Source organism: Rhamphochromis sp. 'chilingali' (assembly GCF_963969265.1).
Source record: "Rhamphochromis sp. 'chilingali' genome assembly, chromosome: 6".
NCBI classification, from domain to species: domain Eukaryota; kingdom Metazoa; phylum Chordata; class Actinopteri; order Cichliformes; family Cichlidae; genus Rhamphochromis; species Rhamphochromis sp. 'chilingali'.
This window is the reverse complement of record NC_137933.1, coordinates 39,765,924-39,787,456: the sequence shown is the minus strand read 5'-3', so window position 1 is coordinate 39,787,456 and position 21,533 is coordinate 39,765,924. Positions and strand designations below refer to the sequence as shown.

Here is a 21,533-nt window from a genome sequence, read left to right as displayed (position 1 = left end):
CAGTGTAGGGGATGGAAATCAGCCAGGACAACTCATCAAACATCTGCTCACATCTGGTTGAATTCAGTTGTGCACATCCACAAAGAGCAGCAGGCCAGCTGATCACAGCCTGTACACTAAGAAAATCTCCTCGAGCTGTCAATAGAAATGATTGTGAGTTTGATTCTGTTCCCCACACTGAGCCATTACAACCAGTTTAGTGTTCCCCCACCTGCTGAATCCACTTTAACACCTGACTGTACACGTTTTCCTGTTTAGAGGAAAAGTTACCCTCTACAATGGAGACAATGGAAAATATTTTTTATTTTCCTTCTTTTTCTGTAGATTCAAGCTGAGTGTAATTAGATTTTTTTTTTTTTAATTTTACTTAGACTAACGTTTTTATTCCTGTCTACTGATAATATTTTATCATTATGTTAACACAGCCCAAGGTTCAGTTAACTTTGCACAAAAATAGAAACGTCCTCCAAACAGCTACTATTTACTTTCTTACTTTGAGTACATTTCAGGGCCTGTACTTTTACTGGAGTAGTTTGGAACAGTAGTATTGGTAGTATTTGTATTCCTACAGTTCTGTATGACAGGGGTAGGCAACTCCAGGCCTCGAGTGCCGGTGTCCTGGAGGTTTTAGATGTGTCCATGATCCAACACAGCTGATTTAAAGGGTTAAATGACTCCTCAGCATTTCTTGAAGTTCTCCAGAGGCCTGGTAATGAACTAATCATTTGATTCAAGTGTGTTAACCCAGGGTGCGATCTAAAACCTGCAGGACACTGGCACTCAAGGCCTGGAGTTGCCTACCCCTGCTGTATGAAGTCACAGAACAGAGCCTGTGATTGTGGATGGTTGTCAGTCTCTCTGTGTTGGCCTGTGACAGACTGGTAACCAGGCCGGGGTGTATTTTGGTTCCCACCCTTCCCAACTTACCTGAAAACCTCCCTGACCCACTCTAACATGGTCTCAGTTGCAGACTTACCTGCCCTAATTTAGAGGGCGCTTACCTGAGTGAAATCTTGGCGCTGGAATGAATTGAACTTGAGCATAACCAGTTGTTGCTCCTACCTGAAACATTCATTAAAGCTCATTAAACAGTTTCTTCCAATATTATATTATTATTCTGATTGAATTGTCATTTGCTTTAGTTGTAACAAACCTTAAGAATAATTAAAACAGTTGAGGTGAAGGTGTATATACATTTCACAGCAAGAGAAATGTGGCTGTGAAAGGTGCTTTTAGATCAAGTCTAGCAGCTCAGCATAATGCCCATCACTGGGTATTTTTTGGCTACTTTGAAATATTATCTAAATTTGCTGTAATTTCAGTGATCATAAAAACAGAAAAGTTGCTGACTTTGCCCCAAGATATGATTATAAAAGCTTTTATTCACTTGACATCATGCTTCTACCCCAGCTTTGCTGTTACACAATCCTCTCATCGATTTCATTTCCTTTCAGTGCCATGCCTTTCTTTTATAATTTCTCTACTGCTACCACCGTCTGCCCTGCACTCATCCATCATTCTCCATCACTGCAAACTATACCACAATACTGCAAACTACCCAGTTTAACCTGTACTGTCTGTTCAGTATAAACTTTAAATAACATAGAATTATCATAATTAGTTTGTTTTCAAAGACGTTTCTCACTCTGAAATAACCAGATAACTTCAGCAACACATCATCTGCAGAGCCACTCACTGATTTAAAAAGTCTAACATGAGTGAGGACTTCACATATGAGCTTTAAATGTCCAGTTCATCACAAAATATTGTGTCATATTCCTCTCCTGTCCTCTCAGCCGTACGCCTCCCTCCAACTCTGAGAGGAAAGTTATCAGAGATTAAGGATTTGATTCTTCCTGTTAAATACAGCCGCTTTACATTCAGCCATCAGACAGGCTGTGATCCAGACTGCATAGAAGCAATTAGCCTTATATTATATGAGCTGTTCCAAATGTTGCAGTTAAATTTATCTGTGACTTGAAAAAACTTAACTCAGTTTCAACTTGTTCATCTACAGTAGAGTAAGTGAGATGCCAAAGTATTGTGACCACAACTTTATTGACATCTGCACAGAGGAACACATGACCTTTAACATGCCACCTGAGCTGCGAGCCTCCCGGACTTTGGGCTTGTTTTAAAAACCTTTTTGCAAGTTTTAACAACAGCGTAATATCAAAAGCTCAACTTGTGCTGAACATTTCTGCAGTGCGGCAAAAGTTTTATTTCCTTTTGGTCATAAAAAGTATAACCTAGTTTAACGCCATTGTAAGAGTGTAACATCAGTAAAACAATGATGTTAAAATAAGATAAGATCAGATATCTTGAAGGATCGTGCATTCTTCACGTTCGCTTGTGTGCATAAAGGTAGTTTCCTCTCTGGAAACTCAGTGCTGGCCACCTTCCATCAGACCTTGAATCTGTTATGTAACCTGCAGACGAGTCAAAGAGCCCCGTCATATGGCACCGCTGCAGGCCCCTGTGGGACCCACATTTGTCAGTGAGGTGCATGTTTGTCGTTTTCTGCTCACTGTGGGAGTCAGAACCAGAATAAGCAGGTTTTGTAGGAGATCCTAAAGTTTCCATGTGGAGCATCCGACAGCGGCACAGCTCAGGGGTCGGCTGGACCGAAGCTACATAAACAGTTAAATAATATCAGGAGAAACTTTTCCTGCATCTTTTATCACATGTTTCAACAGAAATATGAAGCATCTGCACTTTGGATCCCAATTTCTTGATTTTCTTCTCACAACATGACGATGAATGAATCTTTTGACCTTTCAGGATGTTGGTTGAGGAACTTATTAATTTGTTAAATAAAAAGGATCTAGGGTGGCCCAGTAGATCATGATATGAGATTTTCTGGGGGGGCAAAATTTCCCAGTCTTCCCTGCGTATCCTTGCCTTTCCCTCCTCATTGTTTCAGTTTATACATCCTCAGTTCTCTTCTCACCTCCTCTCCTCATGTTTTCATCACTCCCACCAGAGAAACGAGTGGAGGAGGCATATAGAGGACTCCAGGAGAGAGGAGTTGAGGCAACCCCCACATTTAACAAAATGATACATCCTTGCTTTGGACATGCCAACAAAACAACTACAGCCAGCCTATTTCATATCTAATGTCAGGATCAGCTGCACGCATGCTGCATAAAGAACACCCTTCTCCTTTGGAACTTGGAGAAATTTTGCAGAGTTCTCTGGAAAGAAAGTCAAATGAGAAAATTGGATAGAAAAAGCCACATTCCAGATGTACCCACTCACGTTGGCTACTGTAAACAATATGCCAGCAAATGAAATATTACCAGAGTCCACAAGAGCCATGAAAAAACAGTGTAGGAGGCTGAAGGTACGTAAGGCAGCTTTAATCGGATTAACTGTACTTTTTCATGTGCATTGTTCCAGTATAGTATCTGGGTTAGGTCATGTCTACAGGATGCCAGATATCACGGCTGAGCTCCTCGGGGTTACTTCATTCATAAAGTTACATGAACCAGTAAGAATTTCATTTTGTGAAAAAACAACAGGTCAAATGATAGATAGATAGATAGATAGATAGATAGATAGATAGATAGATAGATAGATAGATAGATAGATAGACTTCATATAACCGTAAAAGTCTTTACTTCTTCCTACTCCCTTTTGAGGATTACATTTGAATTACTCATATAGAGATAATAAATACATTGGGTAATTTTTAAATGTCCATTTATGTCAGTTGTATTGTATTCTTTTGAATATTCACAGTAAACTTGTATATGTGCATGTCACAAGCTGTTCAACAAACTTCACGCTTTTTTCTTTCTGCTCAAAGAGTGAAGAATGCAAAAGAAAAGGACAGAATTTGCATAAAACAGCTACATTCCAGATGTGTCTGTTCAAGTCGACTATTGTAAATGTGCTACGCTCCATGCCAACAAGTGAAATATTACCAGAGTTCACAAGAGCCATGAAAAAACTTATATGCTGTATATGCTGTATTTGCACATAAAAATACAGCATTAAAATATATAAACACTTTTTAGCTTGCAATACTTCTCAGCATTTATCTGATCATCTTATAATGAGAAACTTTTCAAAAAACGACCAAAAACTGAGACTGATTTAGTTTATACTAAAAAAAACAGCACCCTTTTACCAACCACTGACAAAACTGAGGTTACAGCAAAGGGTTTTTGAGACGAATGAAAAAATAAACAAAACTAAGTGAAACATCAAATATAACACGGGTGGTAAAATGACAAAAATAAAGTATTAATAATTAATAATTGATAATCATATTAAAAATCGAAAACTTTAACGAGATAACAGTGGATAATAATAATAATGCTAATAATAATGCTAATAATAACGAAAATTGTAAACGCCTGAAGAGAATGGTTCTAGTTCACATATACAAATATCAACATAAATAAATACATAGCGGCGTTCTGTTGGTCGTGGATGTGCCGCCCTCTGCTGGATGCACGTCACTAACACAACTATCAGTTCCCGGAGCTCGGTTTTTACATTCATATAGTAGGCGGGGTCAGCTCCAGTTACCAATAGGTGTGGACCTACGGCGTTACCAGGGAAACGGTTTACGAGGCTGGAAGACGCTAGGAGACTGTGGAAGGCAGCAGCAGATAGGCTAACGGGTATCATGCTAGCAGGCTAATGGGATCCACAGCGATCTTAAATTTTTAAAACAGTCGTTCACCTTAAATATTAAACGTTACGCTCTGCGGTTGATTTGCGGTTACCCTCCCCCCTCCGTCTGCCGGAGTGAGAGCAAGCATGGCAGCAGCGGTGTCCCGCTAGTCGCGTCTCGTTAGCAGCTTAGCACGCTATCTGGCGAGCTAATCAGAATTGTATACCAATCACAGTTTCTCCCTGAGCACCGGTCTCGGCGAGGCCGCTCGACAGTGGATGAGCTCGGGTCCAGGGATAAAACGAGGACTGCGGCTGCCGACCAGGATGGATGTGAGTTAACAGCTGGAGTACTGGGACGGTGTGGCCCAGATCTGTGGATCTCTGGTTTACCCAAGAGCAGCCCCCTTCCCCTGGGACAAGGGGGACGGCAAAGCTTCACGCCGCTGCTCAGGCCCGGGCTCCGGGATGAGATGAGGCTCGGGTACCGGTTAACCAGGTGGGCTGCCCTCTCGTAGAGCAGGAGGTCCGGTGGTGAGATGAAGCCAAAAAAAATTGTCGATAAATTATGTGATGCTGTTGTGAGGACTTCATTTTTTTTTTTTTTGCACCATTCACTCGGTTACTTAATGAATGAACTGCTCCTCAGCTGCAGCATGTAGAAGGCAGTGTTGTCTGGTTCCAGCTGCTCAGCAGGAACGTTTGAAAAAAAAAAATCATGCATGTGGAATCAAACACATAAACAATTTCCCCCTGATTACACTTTGATAAATTCAGGTATAAGCCAGTAAAATAACAGTCTGTGAAACCATCATTACTCAGATGATGGATTAGTTGAACAGAGACAGGAAAAACAGGAGCTGGAAAACTTACAGCTGAGGTGATTGGATTACGAAAATTATCTGCATCTTTTCTGATATTCAATTAAAGACCTCTGCTGTTTAATAATCTGTTTACTATCTCAGCCTGCTTGGACAAATCCAAGCTGTATGCAGACTTTTGTCAAAGACAAACTGATAAAGAAATTAACCAGCAGATGAACTGATCATGACAATAATCAGAAAATGGACCCTGGATAAAAAAAAACAACTCATAACTCAAATACCGGTAAAAAATGTAACTTATTTGATGATATGAATAATTTAGGGAAAGGGTATAATTGTTTTATTAAGACTTCAGAGACTCCACCTCACCCCAGATGTTCAGATTACAGAAAGGTGGAAGCTGAGGGTTTGTGGAAAACTGATTGTGGCTAATTGGGCTGATGGTCTCAGATCACTGCTGTTTGCAGCTGTGTGTTGTACAGTGGGACACACGGTTGTGATGCTGCAGAGCTGTTGTTGGTCTGTGTGTTGTTGTTTGAATCAGAGCCTCTGTTCTCTCTCTCTGTTTCCTTTGCAGCTCAAACTCATTGATCATGAAGCGGCTCTTTATGCAGCTTCAGCCTGCGGTTACTCTCTCGCTCATGTGATGGAGACCACGCTCTGTGCCTGACAACAAACGGCAGCTCTTTGATGCTGGATGCGCGTTCGGGATGGACGTGTGCTGTAGGAACCCGAACCGGACGGCGCCGGTCGGTGAGGACGGCCCACGGCGAGCTGACGTGCTGCTCTGCTCTCGGACCAACGGTTGGAGCTGGCCTCCGCACCCCTTCCAGCTGCTCGCCTGGCTGCTCTACATCTACTTTGCCGTCACCGGGTTCGGCATATTCGTCCCCCTGCTGCCTGCACATTGGATCCCTGCGGGCTACATCGTATCCTTCCACTGCGTGGACAGACCACCACCGCACCACTGGTAGCGAGGTGTACAGATAAACACATGTGAACTTTCTACACCAGTAGCATTTTTTTCTATGGAAAAAAAAGGGAGGTTTTCCTCAAAATATAGTAAAACGTCTTTCCTTAAAATATAGTGTTAGTTTAGTCAAAGAATAGAGCAAATTGTCTTTCAAAAGCTGACGATGCTTTTCCTCAAATTATTACAGCTTTTATCTAAATATTTCGCGTTTTTGTCTTCTAAAAATTCCAGTTTTTATTATTTTAACTGGATCGTAATTCAGGTGAGTTCTCAAATTTGTGTCCCAGATACTTTGGTTGTACAGTCGACAATCTATAATTTATTCATTCTGTCTGCTGGTTTATTTAGCACAGCCAGTGTAAAGTCTGGCAGTGTTAGGGAGCTGTTTTTGGTAGTGTCTGATGCCTATGAAAATATGAAAAATGACCCCTATTCAAAATGTAATTTCCATATTGTCTGATAGCATTGAGTTATTGTTACTGAGGGGACAGACAGTGATTTCAGGTCTTTTCTTTAGGTGAGGTGTTACAGTGTTGCTCCGGCGTATCTGTGTTTGATTCCTGATCTCTGTGTCAGTGTACGGGCATCATGTTTGTGTGTCACCTGTTTGTCCACGTCATGGCCGTGTCCATCGATCCAGCCGACTACAATGTCAGAGCGAAGAGCGTCCGAGGCCCGGTCCCCGTGTTCGACCGCTCCAAACACGCGCACGTCATCGAGAACTGCCACTGCTACCTGTGCCAGGTCGAAGTGTGAGTAACAAACAGAGGCTTTTCAATGCATGTATGCTGCATCATGTTATCGTTCCCGAAACTGCCGGATACCTTCATCCCAATGATAAAAACTCTCAAGTGCTCTCTAAGCTTGTATTTTAACATTTAGCTGTTTTATGGTCATTGTTGAGTTTTGTTGATGAGTCAGCAGCAGCGGTGATAAATCTGAAAGCTCACAGCCTCTTCAGATGGGATGCTGTCGGGTTAGTTCGATGCACTAATCTCAGGGTGAGTCTCAGCGTGCTGTGGAATATTTTTTTTAAAAATAGGGATGTGTACAGATCATCTTTAAATTTTGTAATTACACTTGCTGTTGAGCAATTTACCTTTTAGAGCAATACACATTATTTTCTTCTTGTTTATTGAAATGTAAAACAAGTGATTTTCACTTTTTATATAAAATGTGTTGTTTGTATGATTCTAATGTATTAATTATAGTGATTATATTGTTTCTGAAGTGGACACTAGGGTTTGGTAAGGATATAGCTTCCAAATTCTGTCATGTTTTTTTAAGGGAATTTGCAAAAATTATATTCATGATATAAATTATATTTATGAGGATACAGACAAAAAAAATTAAATGATCTGTAATCGCTTGCAGGCAGTTGCATTTTTTATGCTGGCAAAATGAAAAATATTTTTCAGTGAGTTACTGTGACCACCTAATGCAATGGGTGAATCTATTGCTACAAGGTGCAGCAGCAGCATTATAGTGCAGTAGTTTTAAAAGAGAGGGTCGCTGAGTCATTTGTTTACTTTTGGGTCACACGTCACCAGCTGTTGGCTGGTTCAATTTGGAGGTATATCTCTGGTGAAACATATTTGCCACAGTTGTCCATCTCCAGCAGGAGCAGTTTTCTTGCTTATTTTTCTAGTAGTACTGTGCTTTGTTGGAGGTTGAGGTGAGCACTGAATTGTAAGTGGATGCTGACACGTGGCTCTCGCTCTCAGAGATCCCTGGGCTCATCTCGTTGTGCACTAGGAAAAATAAACACATGATCTTGCTATGATATCATGATATGACACTTTTATCTAACTTCAAAATTTAAACCGATGTTATTAGGAGTGATTCAGTATGGCACACCCTATTGGACCCAGACAGCTGCAGACGGATACTCATTTGTGTTGTAAGTCTTCCAAGAGATGCAGGCACAGTTGTTGCATTTTAGCCTAAAAGGCCTTTATACCCCTTCGTGTGCAGCAATATGGCCCAGGCAGCTATTTCAGTTGATGCCTTGGTGTTGGCTGATACCTTTTAGATGAAATCAGGTTTTGTCTAAGGTCTCCAAAAAAACAAAACAAACAAAAGGAACCCCATCTGTTTTATATTTTTTGTCATTAACCCTGAATGATCTGGTTAATCAAAACTACCACACTGTGGATTGCTGCCAGCAGATGGTGCTAACACTGGCTGAAACTCTTTCTGATCAAGTTTCCCCATTGGCTGTTAGTAGCTGAGATTTTGTAGCTCAAATTGTCCTTTTGCTTCCTATCAAGCTAACATTGCAAATAGGTCACGGAGGTATGTTTACTTGAGCTGCTGTTGGAGTTTTTATTGGCATGTCCCTGCTGGGTGTCTCTCACAGGAGGACAGTCTCTGCAGGTTGCACAAACACACACATGCAGACACAAACTGCTTGTCAGCTGTTAGCAGCTTTGGTGTTGTTGGTAGCAACATGAACATGAACTGAAGTTTGCTTCATCTTCTGAGCTGCTTGTCACATGGTCTGGATTTGCACTGTCCAATCAGACTCCGGTGTTTTTAAGTATTTTTTTAAGCATGTTTGTTTATCAGGGGTCTCTCTGCATGCACAGAAAAGATTTGTTCCATAACTAAAGTGAAGGTGTCATGGATTTATTTAATTTACAGCCACATACTTTGCATTTATTTATTAATGCCACAAAGTGTTACTGATCTGAAGTCGAGGTCACAAAGCTTCAGCTGAAAGAACTGAAAATGTGTCATGTTAAATTTAATTTTAAACCCATGATGGTTCCTTCCCTCCAGTCCACCGCTCCTTGTAACCCTTTTAAAGCATGCTCTGCAGTCATGAACCCTTTGAGATGTTACCTAACATATTGCAAGTGTCCATCTCCGTTAGATCAGAGCTCATATGGTCTTTAACCTGCCAGGCTGCTTGCATAAAGTCAGTGTGATGTTCAGGACATTTTATGTCCTGAACATCACAAAAATCGATTTTCCGATGAAAATCGATTTTAGCTTAAATAAAGCGATATCGATTCATTAAAATCCTGAATCTATTTTTAAAAATGTAGGTTAAACCTCACAAAACTATTTCAGCAACCACCAAACAGCTAAAACAGTAAATGAGAGCAGGTAAACGGATTCTGCAAAAAGACGTAAACACAAAGCGTGGACCTGATGCATCAGAATCAGTGAGCTGTGGGCTTTCTCACCAGACGGCACGTACGCGGTCGGACACATCGTCGGGGCTGAAAACTGTCACCTCACACATTCTGATGCGTCAGGTCCGCGTGTCGTGTTTACTGTTTTTTTTGCGCTAGATTCTGATGCTGCAGGTTTCATCTCTCTCCAACCAAAACTGACTGAACCAGCAGCAAAAGAAGATCCAAACTAAGCTTCACATTACGCTTCAGATAAGCATCGTCATGAATTCTGTCTTACTTTTGCGGTTTTGCTTCCACCACAATAAATTCACACTTCCTGCACAGCTCTTTCTCTCTCTCTCAGTGTACTTTAAGAACAGTTTCCCATCTAAAAATCACAATTTTCTGCATTATTCGCTTGCTTATTACCCACCAGTTTACCATTGTGCACAGCGCTGTCGGCCGCTGTTTTTTTTTTTAAAAAGACCTCTGAAAGAAAAACTCATTTCTGCTGTTCAATTCCGAAGAAATGTAAACTTTTCAAAATGTTCTACTGCAGAATATTTTTAAGGTTATCTGCTATAAAAAGCCAGGCCAGGAAAATCTCCTTCATGTTTTTTGTTTTATCCTCAGTTACTTTGACACAAAGACATCTGCTGTGATGCTCACACCTCTGATGAAGTCTCAGAAGTGTCAGTACTGATAAATAATCAGAATTATAATATTTCTGACTGTTTGAGGCAAAATTTCCCTGATTTGAATCGAAATCGTGGATCAAATCGAACCTTGTCAATCAGAATCGAATCGATTCTAGAAATTGATACCGGGCCCTATTGTGCACACTTAAATCTAACAATATTTCTTAGAATTTGAATCTACACAAAGACTCTGAAAGGGTCTTTGTGTAGATTCACTGTAAAAACATTTGATTTTTTTTCAGACTGTTGATCTAAAGAAACAGTTCAGGCAGTCTGGTGACTCTCCAGACTCTGCGTGTTTAGATGTAAGAAATGCCGAGAGGAATTAGCTGTTTCACAGTATGCTCACACAAATGAGGTGCACATGTTTCGGTTTAGCGTGAGCTGATTGTCATCTTTGATATGAATCAGAACTGACCTTCAGAGAAACAACAGTTTGGGACTTGCTTCCAGTTGTCTGTACATCTGCACTGCAGACAAGAGCTCTTCACCACTGAATTCTGCTGATTTTAAGTCTCCATTTAAATATTTTACTGGCTTCATTAATTGCAGTGTTGCATAGTCCTCAGCAGCTGAATGCAGCTCAGTTCCTGAGTAAATAATAGAGCTGCTCATTGAAGCCAGGAGGTGATGAGCTGAGCTGAACTGCAGTGACAACCTCTGAGGAAAAAAAAATATGGGTCAGTGGGCTGGTCTCAGGAGGCCTCAGAGAACTGGGTCACAGGGGCTCTTACAGACCGTAAACCCCCTCTCAAACCTGGATCTGATCTGACATTGCTTTGCGCAGCACTCCCATTTCAGAATAAACATTGGGACCGGATATGAATACCCACAATCCTCTGGATCTGCTGCAGAGAGGGAGCTACACATTGACTCAGAATCTGAAAACTAATTTTAAAGGTGGTTTATTATGCTTGTTGTGCTGCTCCATGAGTAGCTTTGCATGACTCCCAGTTAAAAATGATGTTATTTATCTTTGCAGTTCATCCCCTGTCTGAAACGAGCTTTTTGAGCTTTTTTTTTCGAGCTCTTTTCAGTTTTCTATTTTTCTTCTGATTGGTTGCCCCTCAGAAGTTTGTGCAGCTGGTGGGCGGGGCTTCTCACACAAGTAGAAAAAAGACTTTTATCTCATGTGCACTGACCTCATTATTCCTCAGTTTTATTTGCATATACGGCCTATTTACAACGCCAGGATGTGAACTCTGGGATTGGCTGTTTAAATAACAGTTATGTACCATTTTGTGTATTAAGAACCTGAATTGTGTTGGAAGTAAAAAGTTCTCATTCACACATTAAACATCCACACACATTAAAACAAACTTGACTGGTACTGTTTTACCAAAGCAGTAAAGTCATCAAACGTGAATGTGTTTCAGTTAGATTTGTATCACAATGCGTGCTGTACATTCTGTATAGTAGTGCTAGTACTAGGCTGCACTTCGTTGTAAACACAGATATATGTATGTGGTTGTTTCAGGGGACCGAAGTCGAAACATTGTAGCGCCTGTAACAAGTGTGTGGCGAACTTCGACCATCACTGCCGGTGGCTCAACAACTGTGTGGGCAGCAGGAACTATAAGTGAGTACTGGTTAATTTTCTGTGGAGTCAAACAATGAAGGATGCTGTCACCTGACACTGGTTCACTCCCAGTAAGACAGCTGTCTCTGACAGGGAAGTGAGGCTGATATACAGCTCTGTGCAAAGCACTGAATCTCCTTTAAGAAAAGGAGATTCTGTTGCACCTGTACGTGCACATCTGAGTCTTTCCAACATTAAAAGTCTTTAAAACAGGAAAGTCACGACCGCAACACAGACAAACTAACAGAACGAGGCAGCTGCCATATGATGGGAGTGATGAATCAGAGGAGGATGCGTCGTGTCTGATGTGACTCAGTGAGGAGTTGGTGTCTGTCATTGTTTTTATAATTCTGTGCTTCTGCCTGTAATGATGAAAGTGTCATTAACTGAAAACCGAGTTAGAAGCATTTCCAAAAGTCTCTTCTAAAATACTGGAGCAACATAGACATGGGCTGCAAAGATAGCAAATGTTATGTATTTTAAATATTTTAATCAATGTTTTTGAAATATATATTTTGTACATTCATGCCCATTAGGCGTGTGTGCTGAGCAGTGCTGTGTGTCCTGCAGGTTGTTCCTCCACAGTGTGATCTCAGCTCTTTTGGGAGTTTGTCTCATTCTTGTTGTTGCCTCCTACGTCTTCATCGAGTTCTTTCTGGACCCCACTAAACTCCGCACCGACAAACACTTTCTGGGTAAGATTTGACCTCTGACCTTGTAAAAAAGCTGTGAGTCTATAGTGTTTATTAAAAATTTTAAAAGAAATCTCAGTTAGGGTGTTCAGAAATCAAGAAGTGGAAGCTGAGGATCACAATGGGAAAGAAAGGTGATTAAAGTGACTGAATGCAGCATGGTTGTTTGTGTCAGGTGGGCTGATCTGAGTAGTTTGTTTCCTACACAAACCATCTGTGGGTTTACAGAGATGGGTTGAGAAAGAGAGAAGAGAAGAGAAAGTATTCAGTGAGCAGCAGCTCTCAAGGGGAAAATACCAGAGGTGAGAGGAGAATGGCCTGGCTGCTTTAAGCGGATAGGAGGGTCACAGTAACGCAGAAAATCACTTGTGACAACCAAGGTATGCAAAAGAACATGTCTGAATGCACAACATGGGCTACAGCAGCAGAATGCCACACTGGGTGCCACTGTTCAAGAGAGAACAGGAAACTGAGGCTCCTGCAGGCTGAACAGAATTAGACCAGAGAAGATTGGAAAACTTTTGCCTGGTCTGATGAGTCTCAGATGGTAGCATCAGAATGTGGAGTGAAAAGCACGGCGTCATCCTGCCTCATATCAACGTTTCGGGAAGTTGGTGGTATTATGGTGTGGGGGATATTATCTTGGCACACTTTGGGCCCCTTAGTACCAGCTCAGGATCAGTTAAACCCCACAGCCTACCTGAGTGTTGTTGCTGACCATGCCCATTCCTTTGTCAAGAAGCACAGGTGAGTGATACTCTGAATTTAGCAGCTTCACAGTGAATGGAGTAACCTGCAAACTGAACTGAACTGTGTGCAGTCTCAGCTGCAGGATGAGAAAGCATGCCCCCTCCTCTCAGTGTTATCTGCAGGCGGAGAGTCCACATCCACAGCAGAGGGAGGAAGATCAGGAGAGTGAGATGACTGATGTCTTTGTCCTTCAGTCTCGTGTTTTCATGTGAGGAAGATTATTTAGTTTGTCGACAGCTTATAGTTGTTTCAGTGAGTTTAGGGTGATTTTTGCTGTTCAAAAGGTCACTGTTGTCTCTCTATAAATGACTTTTTATTATGTTTCATCGTGAACCTGAAATTTTGTTAAACTAAAAAAGGAGGAATATTAGAAAGATCATTCTGACGCCCCCAGCCAGCTCACAGATACAACGACAACAACTTTTAAAGCTAAACAAACTCAAAGTTATACCTGATGTGCTTGGATTTTCCTGATATATTGGGGTTTGGTTATTCAGCCATTAAATGAAGAAATGCTGTTTTCACAGTTGGCTCTTCTTGTGTCCCGCAGTGAGGAATGAGACGGGTGTGTGGTTCGTCTTCCTGCCCGTCGCGCCTCTCCGGTCAGCTGCACCAGTGATTCCCGTCCTGGCTGCCATCACAATCGCTCTGGGTCTTCTGTCCTGCGTGTTGCTCTGCCACTTGCTTTGTTTCCACATCTACCTGAGTAAGAAATAACACACCTGCCTGTCTGTCCACGTGTCAAATCTTTGACAAGAGGAAGCTTTTCTTTATTTTCTGCCCAGCAGTTAATGTTGTAATGTCTGATGTTCATAATAAATATTTTCAAAATTCAAAACGTATGTAAAAATGATCCCAGTGAAGCTCAGCCTCAGACATATTCTATAACATACCGATTTTAGTACATCACAGATTTAAGTTTCTGTGGTGATCTGCTGCAGGTACAGCATGCTTATGAAATGCAGGCAGTGCAGTTCACAGGCAACACGTCACGTTAGTCTGTAGAATGGCTTCTGTATTTATGACAGTGGGGCAAAAAAAAGGTCCCTTCAAAACAGCATTTTCTTTCAAAGTAACTAATAGGTTTTCCTGTTTCAGAATCCATTTGTTGTCTTTAGGTTTTATAAAGAGATAACAATCCACAAAACTGTGAGTTTGCATCAGTTTTACTACTATTTTTATTTTGTAAACAATCAGATATTTACGTGAGCATTTTATAAAGGTTTTGAGGGGTAGCACTGGGGGGCCATCAGCATTTGTATTGCTTTAATAATTCCTTTTCTTCAGATTAGACCTGATGTGCTGCTCAGTGGGAATTGAGCATAAAATCCACAGTCTGCCTTCTTTGTAAAGATTTATTGCAGAGTTCATTTATTTAAAAGCAATATGAGGCTTCAGCAGTCTGAGTCAGACACATCACTCGTCTGCAGCTCGATAAAACCAAGAGAGAAAATTCAGTTAAAAAAAATTCTCTTTAATAACTTCACTCACATTCAGGTGATGCTGCCAGCATATCATACGTTTGGATATTTATTTGTTTATTTAGCAGCATGAAGGAGCTATAAAGAGCTTTTCCTTCCTCGTGCTGTCTATGCTCTCACAGAGGTTATTAAATCTTTGTTTCTGACCTCATGGTAATGCTGCAAGACCCCGTCAGTGTTTCAGAACAAATCCTGTGGGTGTGTGTTTTGTGTTATATGTGTGTTTTTAACTGGTCCTCTGAGGACATTTAGTCCACTTCCTCTTTCTCTTCACAAAGACGGACCTTTAAAGGCCATGTCGGGGTTCAAGGGTCTGGGGAAATGTATGTTTACGTATGTGTGTTTCAGTGTGGAACAGGCTCAGTACGTACGAGTACATAGTGAGGCAGCGCCACCGTGTGGACAACAGAGACTTGAGGAAACCGGGATCTGTGAAAGAGACGGCAGCTCCTTCAGTCCTCAAGGTGACTGACTGGCAGGCGAATAAGCTCTGTTAATAAAGGGAGAAAGAGTCTGGTTTGGGTGGGGTTGAGTTCAGGCTCTGAGTCTTTGTCCTCTGCTGTCCCCTCATCAGGATGTGAACTACTCAGGGACTCTGGGTTACACCAACCCTCAGCTGGACGTGCAGGAACCTACTGCTGTGGCCGTGCGAGGAGAGGCAGAGTAAGTCTCTCAGCTCCTCCTGTTCTGGTTCAGATGGCCGGGTCCTACTTAAAGCCGGCGCGTGTGATTGGCTGAGATGAACTGACCGGGTCCCGACACGTCTCAGTAAACAGCTGGCAACAGTTATTTCACCACACGAGGAGGCCGGACCTCGTCGCCATGGACACGGTTTTCTTTGCAGAAAACAAAGTGCAACATGAAATTCTTTGGCTTCAACTTTCAGGAAGCAAACAAAGTGTGGATTGTGTGTGTGTGTGAGCTAAAGGGAGGAGGCTTTTTGTGTGTGTGCGTGTGTGTGTGACAGAAAGGCTTGATAAATAATCCCACTCACTTTAACACTTGCTCTGAATCCTGTCTATCTGAGACATAGGAAACCTTTTTTATAGTGGAGCAGGAACAGTCAGAGAACAACGTGGAGGGCACAAAATAAAACACTGACAAACAGGGAAACTAGTTTAGATACTTAATCACACGTAGAATCTGTCGTTGTCCAGTTAAATTGTTCTAGTTCCAGTGTGTCGGGTCATTACAGAAGCACAGCGTTAGTGTGATCTGTGAGCGACCGACAGGTAGATTATTTACCTGCACTGACAGGGTTCATTGGTCGACGGTGAGACGCTGGAGTGCTGACCCTGAGCCACATGCCTCTCCACAACAGCTGTAATAACCTTTTTCTTTTTTCTGAGCACGTGTCTTCTTTACCTGAGGTTTCTCCCAGTGAAGGAGACGAGTGTGCTACTTTTTATTGACATTATTACCTCTTTTACACCAACACGGTGCCAATGCAGATCTAGCTCCGTGTTATTGGTTCCAACTTTGTGCTCCACAGCTTTGTTGTACCAAGCTGGTGTCAGCTTTTTAACATCAGCACCAGGCCTTTATTTATTTATTTGGTGGAAATCTGAGGAACTGGCTCTAGATCGGGCACCAGCACTGTGCTGGTGGAGAAGGAGGTCTCTGTATTAAGGGGTGATCTCTAGTGTTCACAGAACTTTGTGTATGTGTTTCTATTCTATAGTCATTAAAGGTAAAGTGAAATATTTAAGCCCTTTTGCTGTTGATGATTATGGCTTATAGCTCATCAAATCCAGTGTCTCAAATTATTAGAATATTTCCTACGATTTGCACAGTATCCAGGTACTTTTTTTTTAGATGCACTAGTACAGCCTGTAGTACGCAATCAGATAATCATGCATTGTGTGTGTGTTTGTGTGTACCAGGTTCCTTGCTAATGGTAGAGTGAGGACTATGTCCAGTCCTGTCATGGAGGAAGAAGCTCCGCCCACTGTCTCTTCAGAGATGAAAGCCATAGCGGCACACACACATCGACACACACAGGTAAAAGCCCACAAACCACACACCCGATAACAGGTTCAGTGTGATGTTGCACAGACTGTGGAGGTCTGACGGATCAGGAGAAACTTTGGATAAATTTGTGTATATTTGAAGCGAATATGAGAAAACAGCAGTGAGGGAGACCGCACTTAAAAACCTGCTTTGTATTTTTATTCTTCTGCAGAAGAAAAAGAAGAAGAAGGTACGTAAAGTCCCAGCAGAGGTGACCAGAGAGCGCTGCCCAGCCACAGCCCCGCCTCCCGGTATGGCCTCACCTGTCTGTACATATGAAGGCACTTTTGAACACACCGTGTTCTCTAACCTGAACCTAAAGGCTGTCAAAGTTCCGCTGCTCTGTAGCAAGCGTCTGCTCTGCTTTCCACTTAAACGACCTCCTCTTTGAAATTTACTGGTGTTAACCTTGCGGTCCTGTGGTGCGTTCACACACAGAAGTGAAAGTCTGACAGCAGAAGCTGCGATGTTAGAAAACGGGCTGACACAAATGTCATGACACAAAGCCTTGGGCAAATAAAGGTGCTTCATTTGACCTTACAGCAGAGGGCAGTTTCAGTCAGTTCAGTTAGCATAGCACACGATTAATCAGCAAAAATAAATATTTTCCTAATGTTGTTTTTGGAAACTAAAATAAGAGAAAATTGTTTACAATTACAGATCCGAAATCTTACATTAAAGAACAAATCCATTCACAGAATTTGTTTGGAGAGGTCAAACTTATTGGCACCAGCTGATTAAACAAAGTGAAAACAAGTGAAGGCTTAAAAAAAAGAATAGAAAAGAAAGTTACTGAAAAGCTGTTGGGATGAAAGAGCTAAACTAATCAAAAGACAGAGTTTGCAACATTTTGAGTTTGGTCATATCCAGGCTGCTTAATTTAATTAGATTTTCCTCTGAAACTGTTCAAAAACAGGAACACTCAAAGCTTCTGTCCGTCTGCCCGTCCCGTGTTCACACAGCAGATCCTGTCACCTTAAGTCAGGGAGGAAGAGCAGCTCGACAACGTAAAAAAGCAAAACAAACTGTTAGATTTGAGGTGGGAGCACTGATTGACCTAAACCTGAACCCTTCCACCTGTTTTGTTTCTCCCTTACTTCCACATGTGCAGCTGTGCACACTGATGTTTCAGCTGCACATGTGACCTGCCTCGGGTCACTGAGTGCAGACAGTCTTCAGGTAGCTCCCGTCTAAACTTTGAACTCCTTTAACAAAACATGTACCTGTTCTCAGGATCCCAGCTGTCATTTATTAATTTTAGAGTCACACCAACAAAGGTTTTACTCTTCTCATAGATGTTCACAAGCATCTTGTTCAGACCTGTAGTGATGTTGGAGCAAGTCCAAACGTGGTGTAGATTTGTGGTGCTGCTGTTTTGGTTATTTCACTTCTCACATTTGCTGGAAAAACCTGGAAAAATTGGGGGGGGGAATAGATAACCATAAACAGATGCTATCTGTAGGACAGCTAAAATGTTGCTCGCTGTATTAAATGAGAATAACAGACAGAAGTACCCTATGTTTGTTTTCTCTCCTTATTTTGGATGATGAATCATTGTAGCTGCTTCCCAAACATGCATTCATTCCAAGAGCAGCAAGACTCCTAATGACTCGTAATAGGGTGATCATTTTAATTTAATGTATTAAAGAGAATGGTTGGGTGGGATGAATGGGCACATATGCTAAAAATATAGCTCGATTGGCAAGCTATTGGTGGCAATTCTGACCATCGTTAATAGCCGAGATCTTCTTCCATTCACACAGCCTTAACCTCGAGGGTCCCCAACTCTCCAATCAGGAAAACATTCAGGTGTTTTCCTTCAGGTTAGAATCAGAGTCTCAAGTGGCATTCAGTCAGGACATGCAATGACTCTGAGCTGTGGGATTTGAGCGACTGATATCAGGTAGCGTGGGAATGTGTATTTTTCTGTTCCTGGATCACAGAGCTGCTCCTGCACAGAATAAAGCCTTTACAAATATGAAACAATTGCATCGATGTCTGGCAGAAAGCCTGAAATATGTCCTTAAATGTTCTAAAAAAATGATGACATTAATAATTTCCTCTTTCTTTCCTAAGAAAGTAAATTGTTTCTGACTCTGTCTCTTTCTCTCTAGCAGAGCCCAGCAATGTGTCCACTGTGTCCTTGGGTCAGCGGCTTCCTTTCCCAGCATTCCCCCTGAGGGCCACGCTGCTCCCCCTGGCCCCCACTTCAGGCCCCGTCCAGGCTGCCGCCCCTCCCGCCGAGTACCACTCAGATTCTGCTGAGTCTCTGGAGGAGATCCCGGTGGCGTTGGCCAAACTGGGCTCTTCGGCCTCTGCTGCTACAGCAGACGCGTCTTCACACAGGCCTGTCCCGGCATTCCCTCTGCCCTCACCACAGCCCAGGACTAAAAGGAAGGGCGCCTCCTCCCGCGCTAAGAACGCGGCGGAGCTGAGGTTCGAGATGGCCACCACGCACCCTCCCTCAGTGTTCGTTAGCCGGGCCAGCGGAGAGGCCACTGAGCCCCTAGAGGAAGTCCTCAGCCTGGGCAGGAGGAAGACTGGACTGAGGCCCAGACCCGGGTCCAGACCAGCGTCCCGGGCATCGCTGGGCTCAGGCGCTCCCTCTTGGATGGAGCAGTAATAAAGCAGACTGCTACTCTTTATCTTTTTACAATCACTTACTGGCACAACTATTTTACTTTTATTCTGAAGGGTTTATATTGCTCTATTTATTGATTTACTTTAATTTTGAAAGCCAAAGCCTGACTTCCTGTTTAGGTCTCGGTAAATGAAGTGTTTGTGGATGTTTGTGTGTCTGTTCCTGTGGAGACTTTATGGACACCTCCCAATTGTTTTTCACTGTTTCCTGTCAATCGGTCCTCTGCTACTTAACCTGGTCTCCATGGTAACTGTGGGCCACAGAGACACCAGGTGCTTAAGAGTTTAAATTTGAACCCCAAAAAGGCCAATAATGAGTCAATGAAGTCATCAGTAACTAATCCGATAAGTACCACTAAGCTAGAAAATGAAGCTCAAAGCTTCAGCAATTACATCTTATCTTATTTATCTTATGTGAAATCTGTAATTTGGATTTTCTGACACTCGTCATTTTTCAGCCAATCACAAATGCTTTAAACGTCTGCCGGGTGTAGCTTACACCCGCTGCTACACTGCAAACTGCGACACCAGGTTGAATCCTATTAAAGGAGCACTTCAGCATTTAGTTCATTCCAGATATCGAACATCTGAATTGGTGATCTTTAGTTTTCTTAACTGGAAGCTAACAGGCTGTTGCTGCGTAGGTAGTGTGCAGCGTGGGCGTGGGATCAGAGAAAATGTCACCACGTAGCTCTTTCAGCCGTCACGTGTGAATGAAGCAGCATAAAGACATGAAAGCTTAGAACGGCTCTTTCTTAACAGGAATTAAGTTTTTCAGTAAATGTTGAACCGCTCCTTTAAATGTTTCATTTTTTCAGACTCCTCCTGAAGTCTGTGTGCAGCTGGACATGCTGAGGATGCTTCACCTGTCAGCTGATTTAACAATAAAGAATGAAAGCTGGTGCATTTGTTACACGTTTATATCCAGATGCTGGTCCGGAGATTTAATTCTTCTTCGTTTGCTGCACTTTCAGCTGTGCCTGCTTGTTCATTCCTGAAGAGTCATGACAGCAACTGGGTTTTCAGATCAGAGCCACAGTAATTAGTTGATTAAGAAGCCTAAAATCAATCAATTCATAAAAATCTTCTGTAGCCTTATCAACACACATGACTACGATAAAGCATTAAGCTACAAATTTTGGTTTTGTATATGTAAATGAGTAATCCATCCACATAAAAAGAAGAAATTAAATGCAAATGAAGATTTAAGCTTGTATCCTGCTAGTGAAGCACTCAGAGTATAGAAACATGTATATAAAAGATGGGCACACACCATGACGTCACTCTGTTCTGTGAACCTTTTTCTCACTGTTTTAAGCTTTGATTTGAGCATTTTTGTGATTGCTGTCTTTTTTATTTGGAGTCACAAGTGACCAAAATTGTTAAATAAATTTGAAATAACATGTAATTTCAAACTTACTGCTGTGTTTCCATCCTTTCTCTTAGCTACTAATCCAGTTCAGGGTTGTGGGCATGCTGGAGCCTGTGCCAGCAGCTATGGGGTAAGAAGCAGGGGTAGAGCCTAGATTGGTCTTATCAAAGGTGTTTTATTAGAAATAAGTTAATGTAAATCATTCCCTTTATTTGCAATAAAAGGTCACAAGAAATGACTAAAGAAACAGCCCAGGGAAGTAGTGCAGAGGAAGACGGAGAAAGCGATGGTGTGAAAACATCAAGAAGTGAACATGGAAAACTTTTCCAGATAGTGGATTGGTATCCTGCTCGTGTGCTCAGTGCTTCTATAACTCCACGGGGAATTAAGGGATCAAGACATGACAGGATGGGAATTTAAATGACCTCGTGTAGCCCAGTTGCAGATCCTTCACAACCTTCCAGGCAACTCTGGCCCACAATTTGGAAATCATTAATTTAGGCAAAAGAAATGCTGCTTTTCTTTCTCATACAGTTTGTGGATTAAATATTTTCTGGGTTTGGACTGTCGGTTGTACAAAAAAGCCCATTTATAATGAATCAGAGCTCTGGGGAGCTGTGCTGAACATTTGTGCCGTTTTCTGATGTTTAATAGTTCGAATGATTCATTGTTAGGAAAGTAATTGTAAGTTGCACTGTTTTGTTTTTCACTCTAATGGTCCCATTATGAGTCCCGAGGGTCAGCCTTCATGCTGCAGCTGTTTGTGTTT

At 42.0% G+C, this 21,533-nt stretch overlaps 1 protein-coding gene across 3 annotated transcripts; it reads left to right on the top strand.

Moving 5' to 3' along the window:
* The first annotated feature begins 4,559 nt into the window (after positions 1-4,559).
* Positions 4,560-20,795, top strand: zdhhc1 (zDHHC palmitoyltransferase 1). 3 transcript variants are annotated; one of them, XM_080885896.1, is made up of 11 exons: positions 4,560-4,956; positions 6,025-6,376; positions 6,997-7,172; positions 11,718-11,819; positions 12,390-12,514; positions 13,812-13,967; positions 15,091-15,206; positions 15,317-15,405; positions 16,626-16,743; positions 16,925-17,003; positions 18,867-20,795. In XM_080885896.1, exons 2-11 carry the CDS (start codon positions 6,158-6,160, stop codon positions 19,373-19,375), a joined length of 1,689 nt encoding a protein of 562 aa, XP_080742022.1. In that variant the 5' UTR covers positions 4,560-4,956; positions 6,025-6,157; the 3' UTR covers positions 19,376-20,795. The 3 variants fall into 3 exon arrangements, with proteins under 3 accessions (XP_080742022.1, XP_080742023.1, XP_080742021.1); XM_080885897.1 differs by having other exon boundaries at positions 4,560-5,122; positions 18,870-20,795; XM_080885895.1 differs by having other exon boundaries at positions 4,560-5,122.
* The last annotated feature ends 738 nt before the right edge of the window (positions 20,796-21,533 follow it).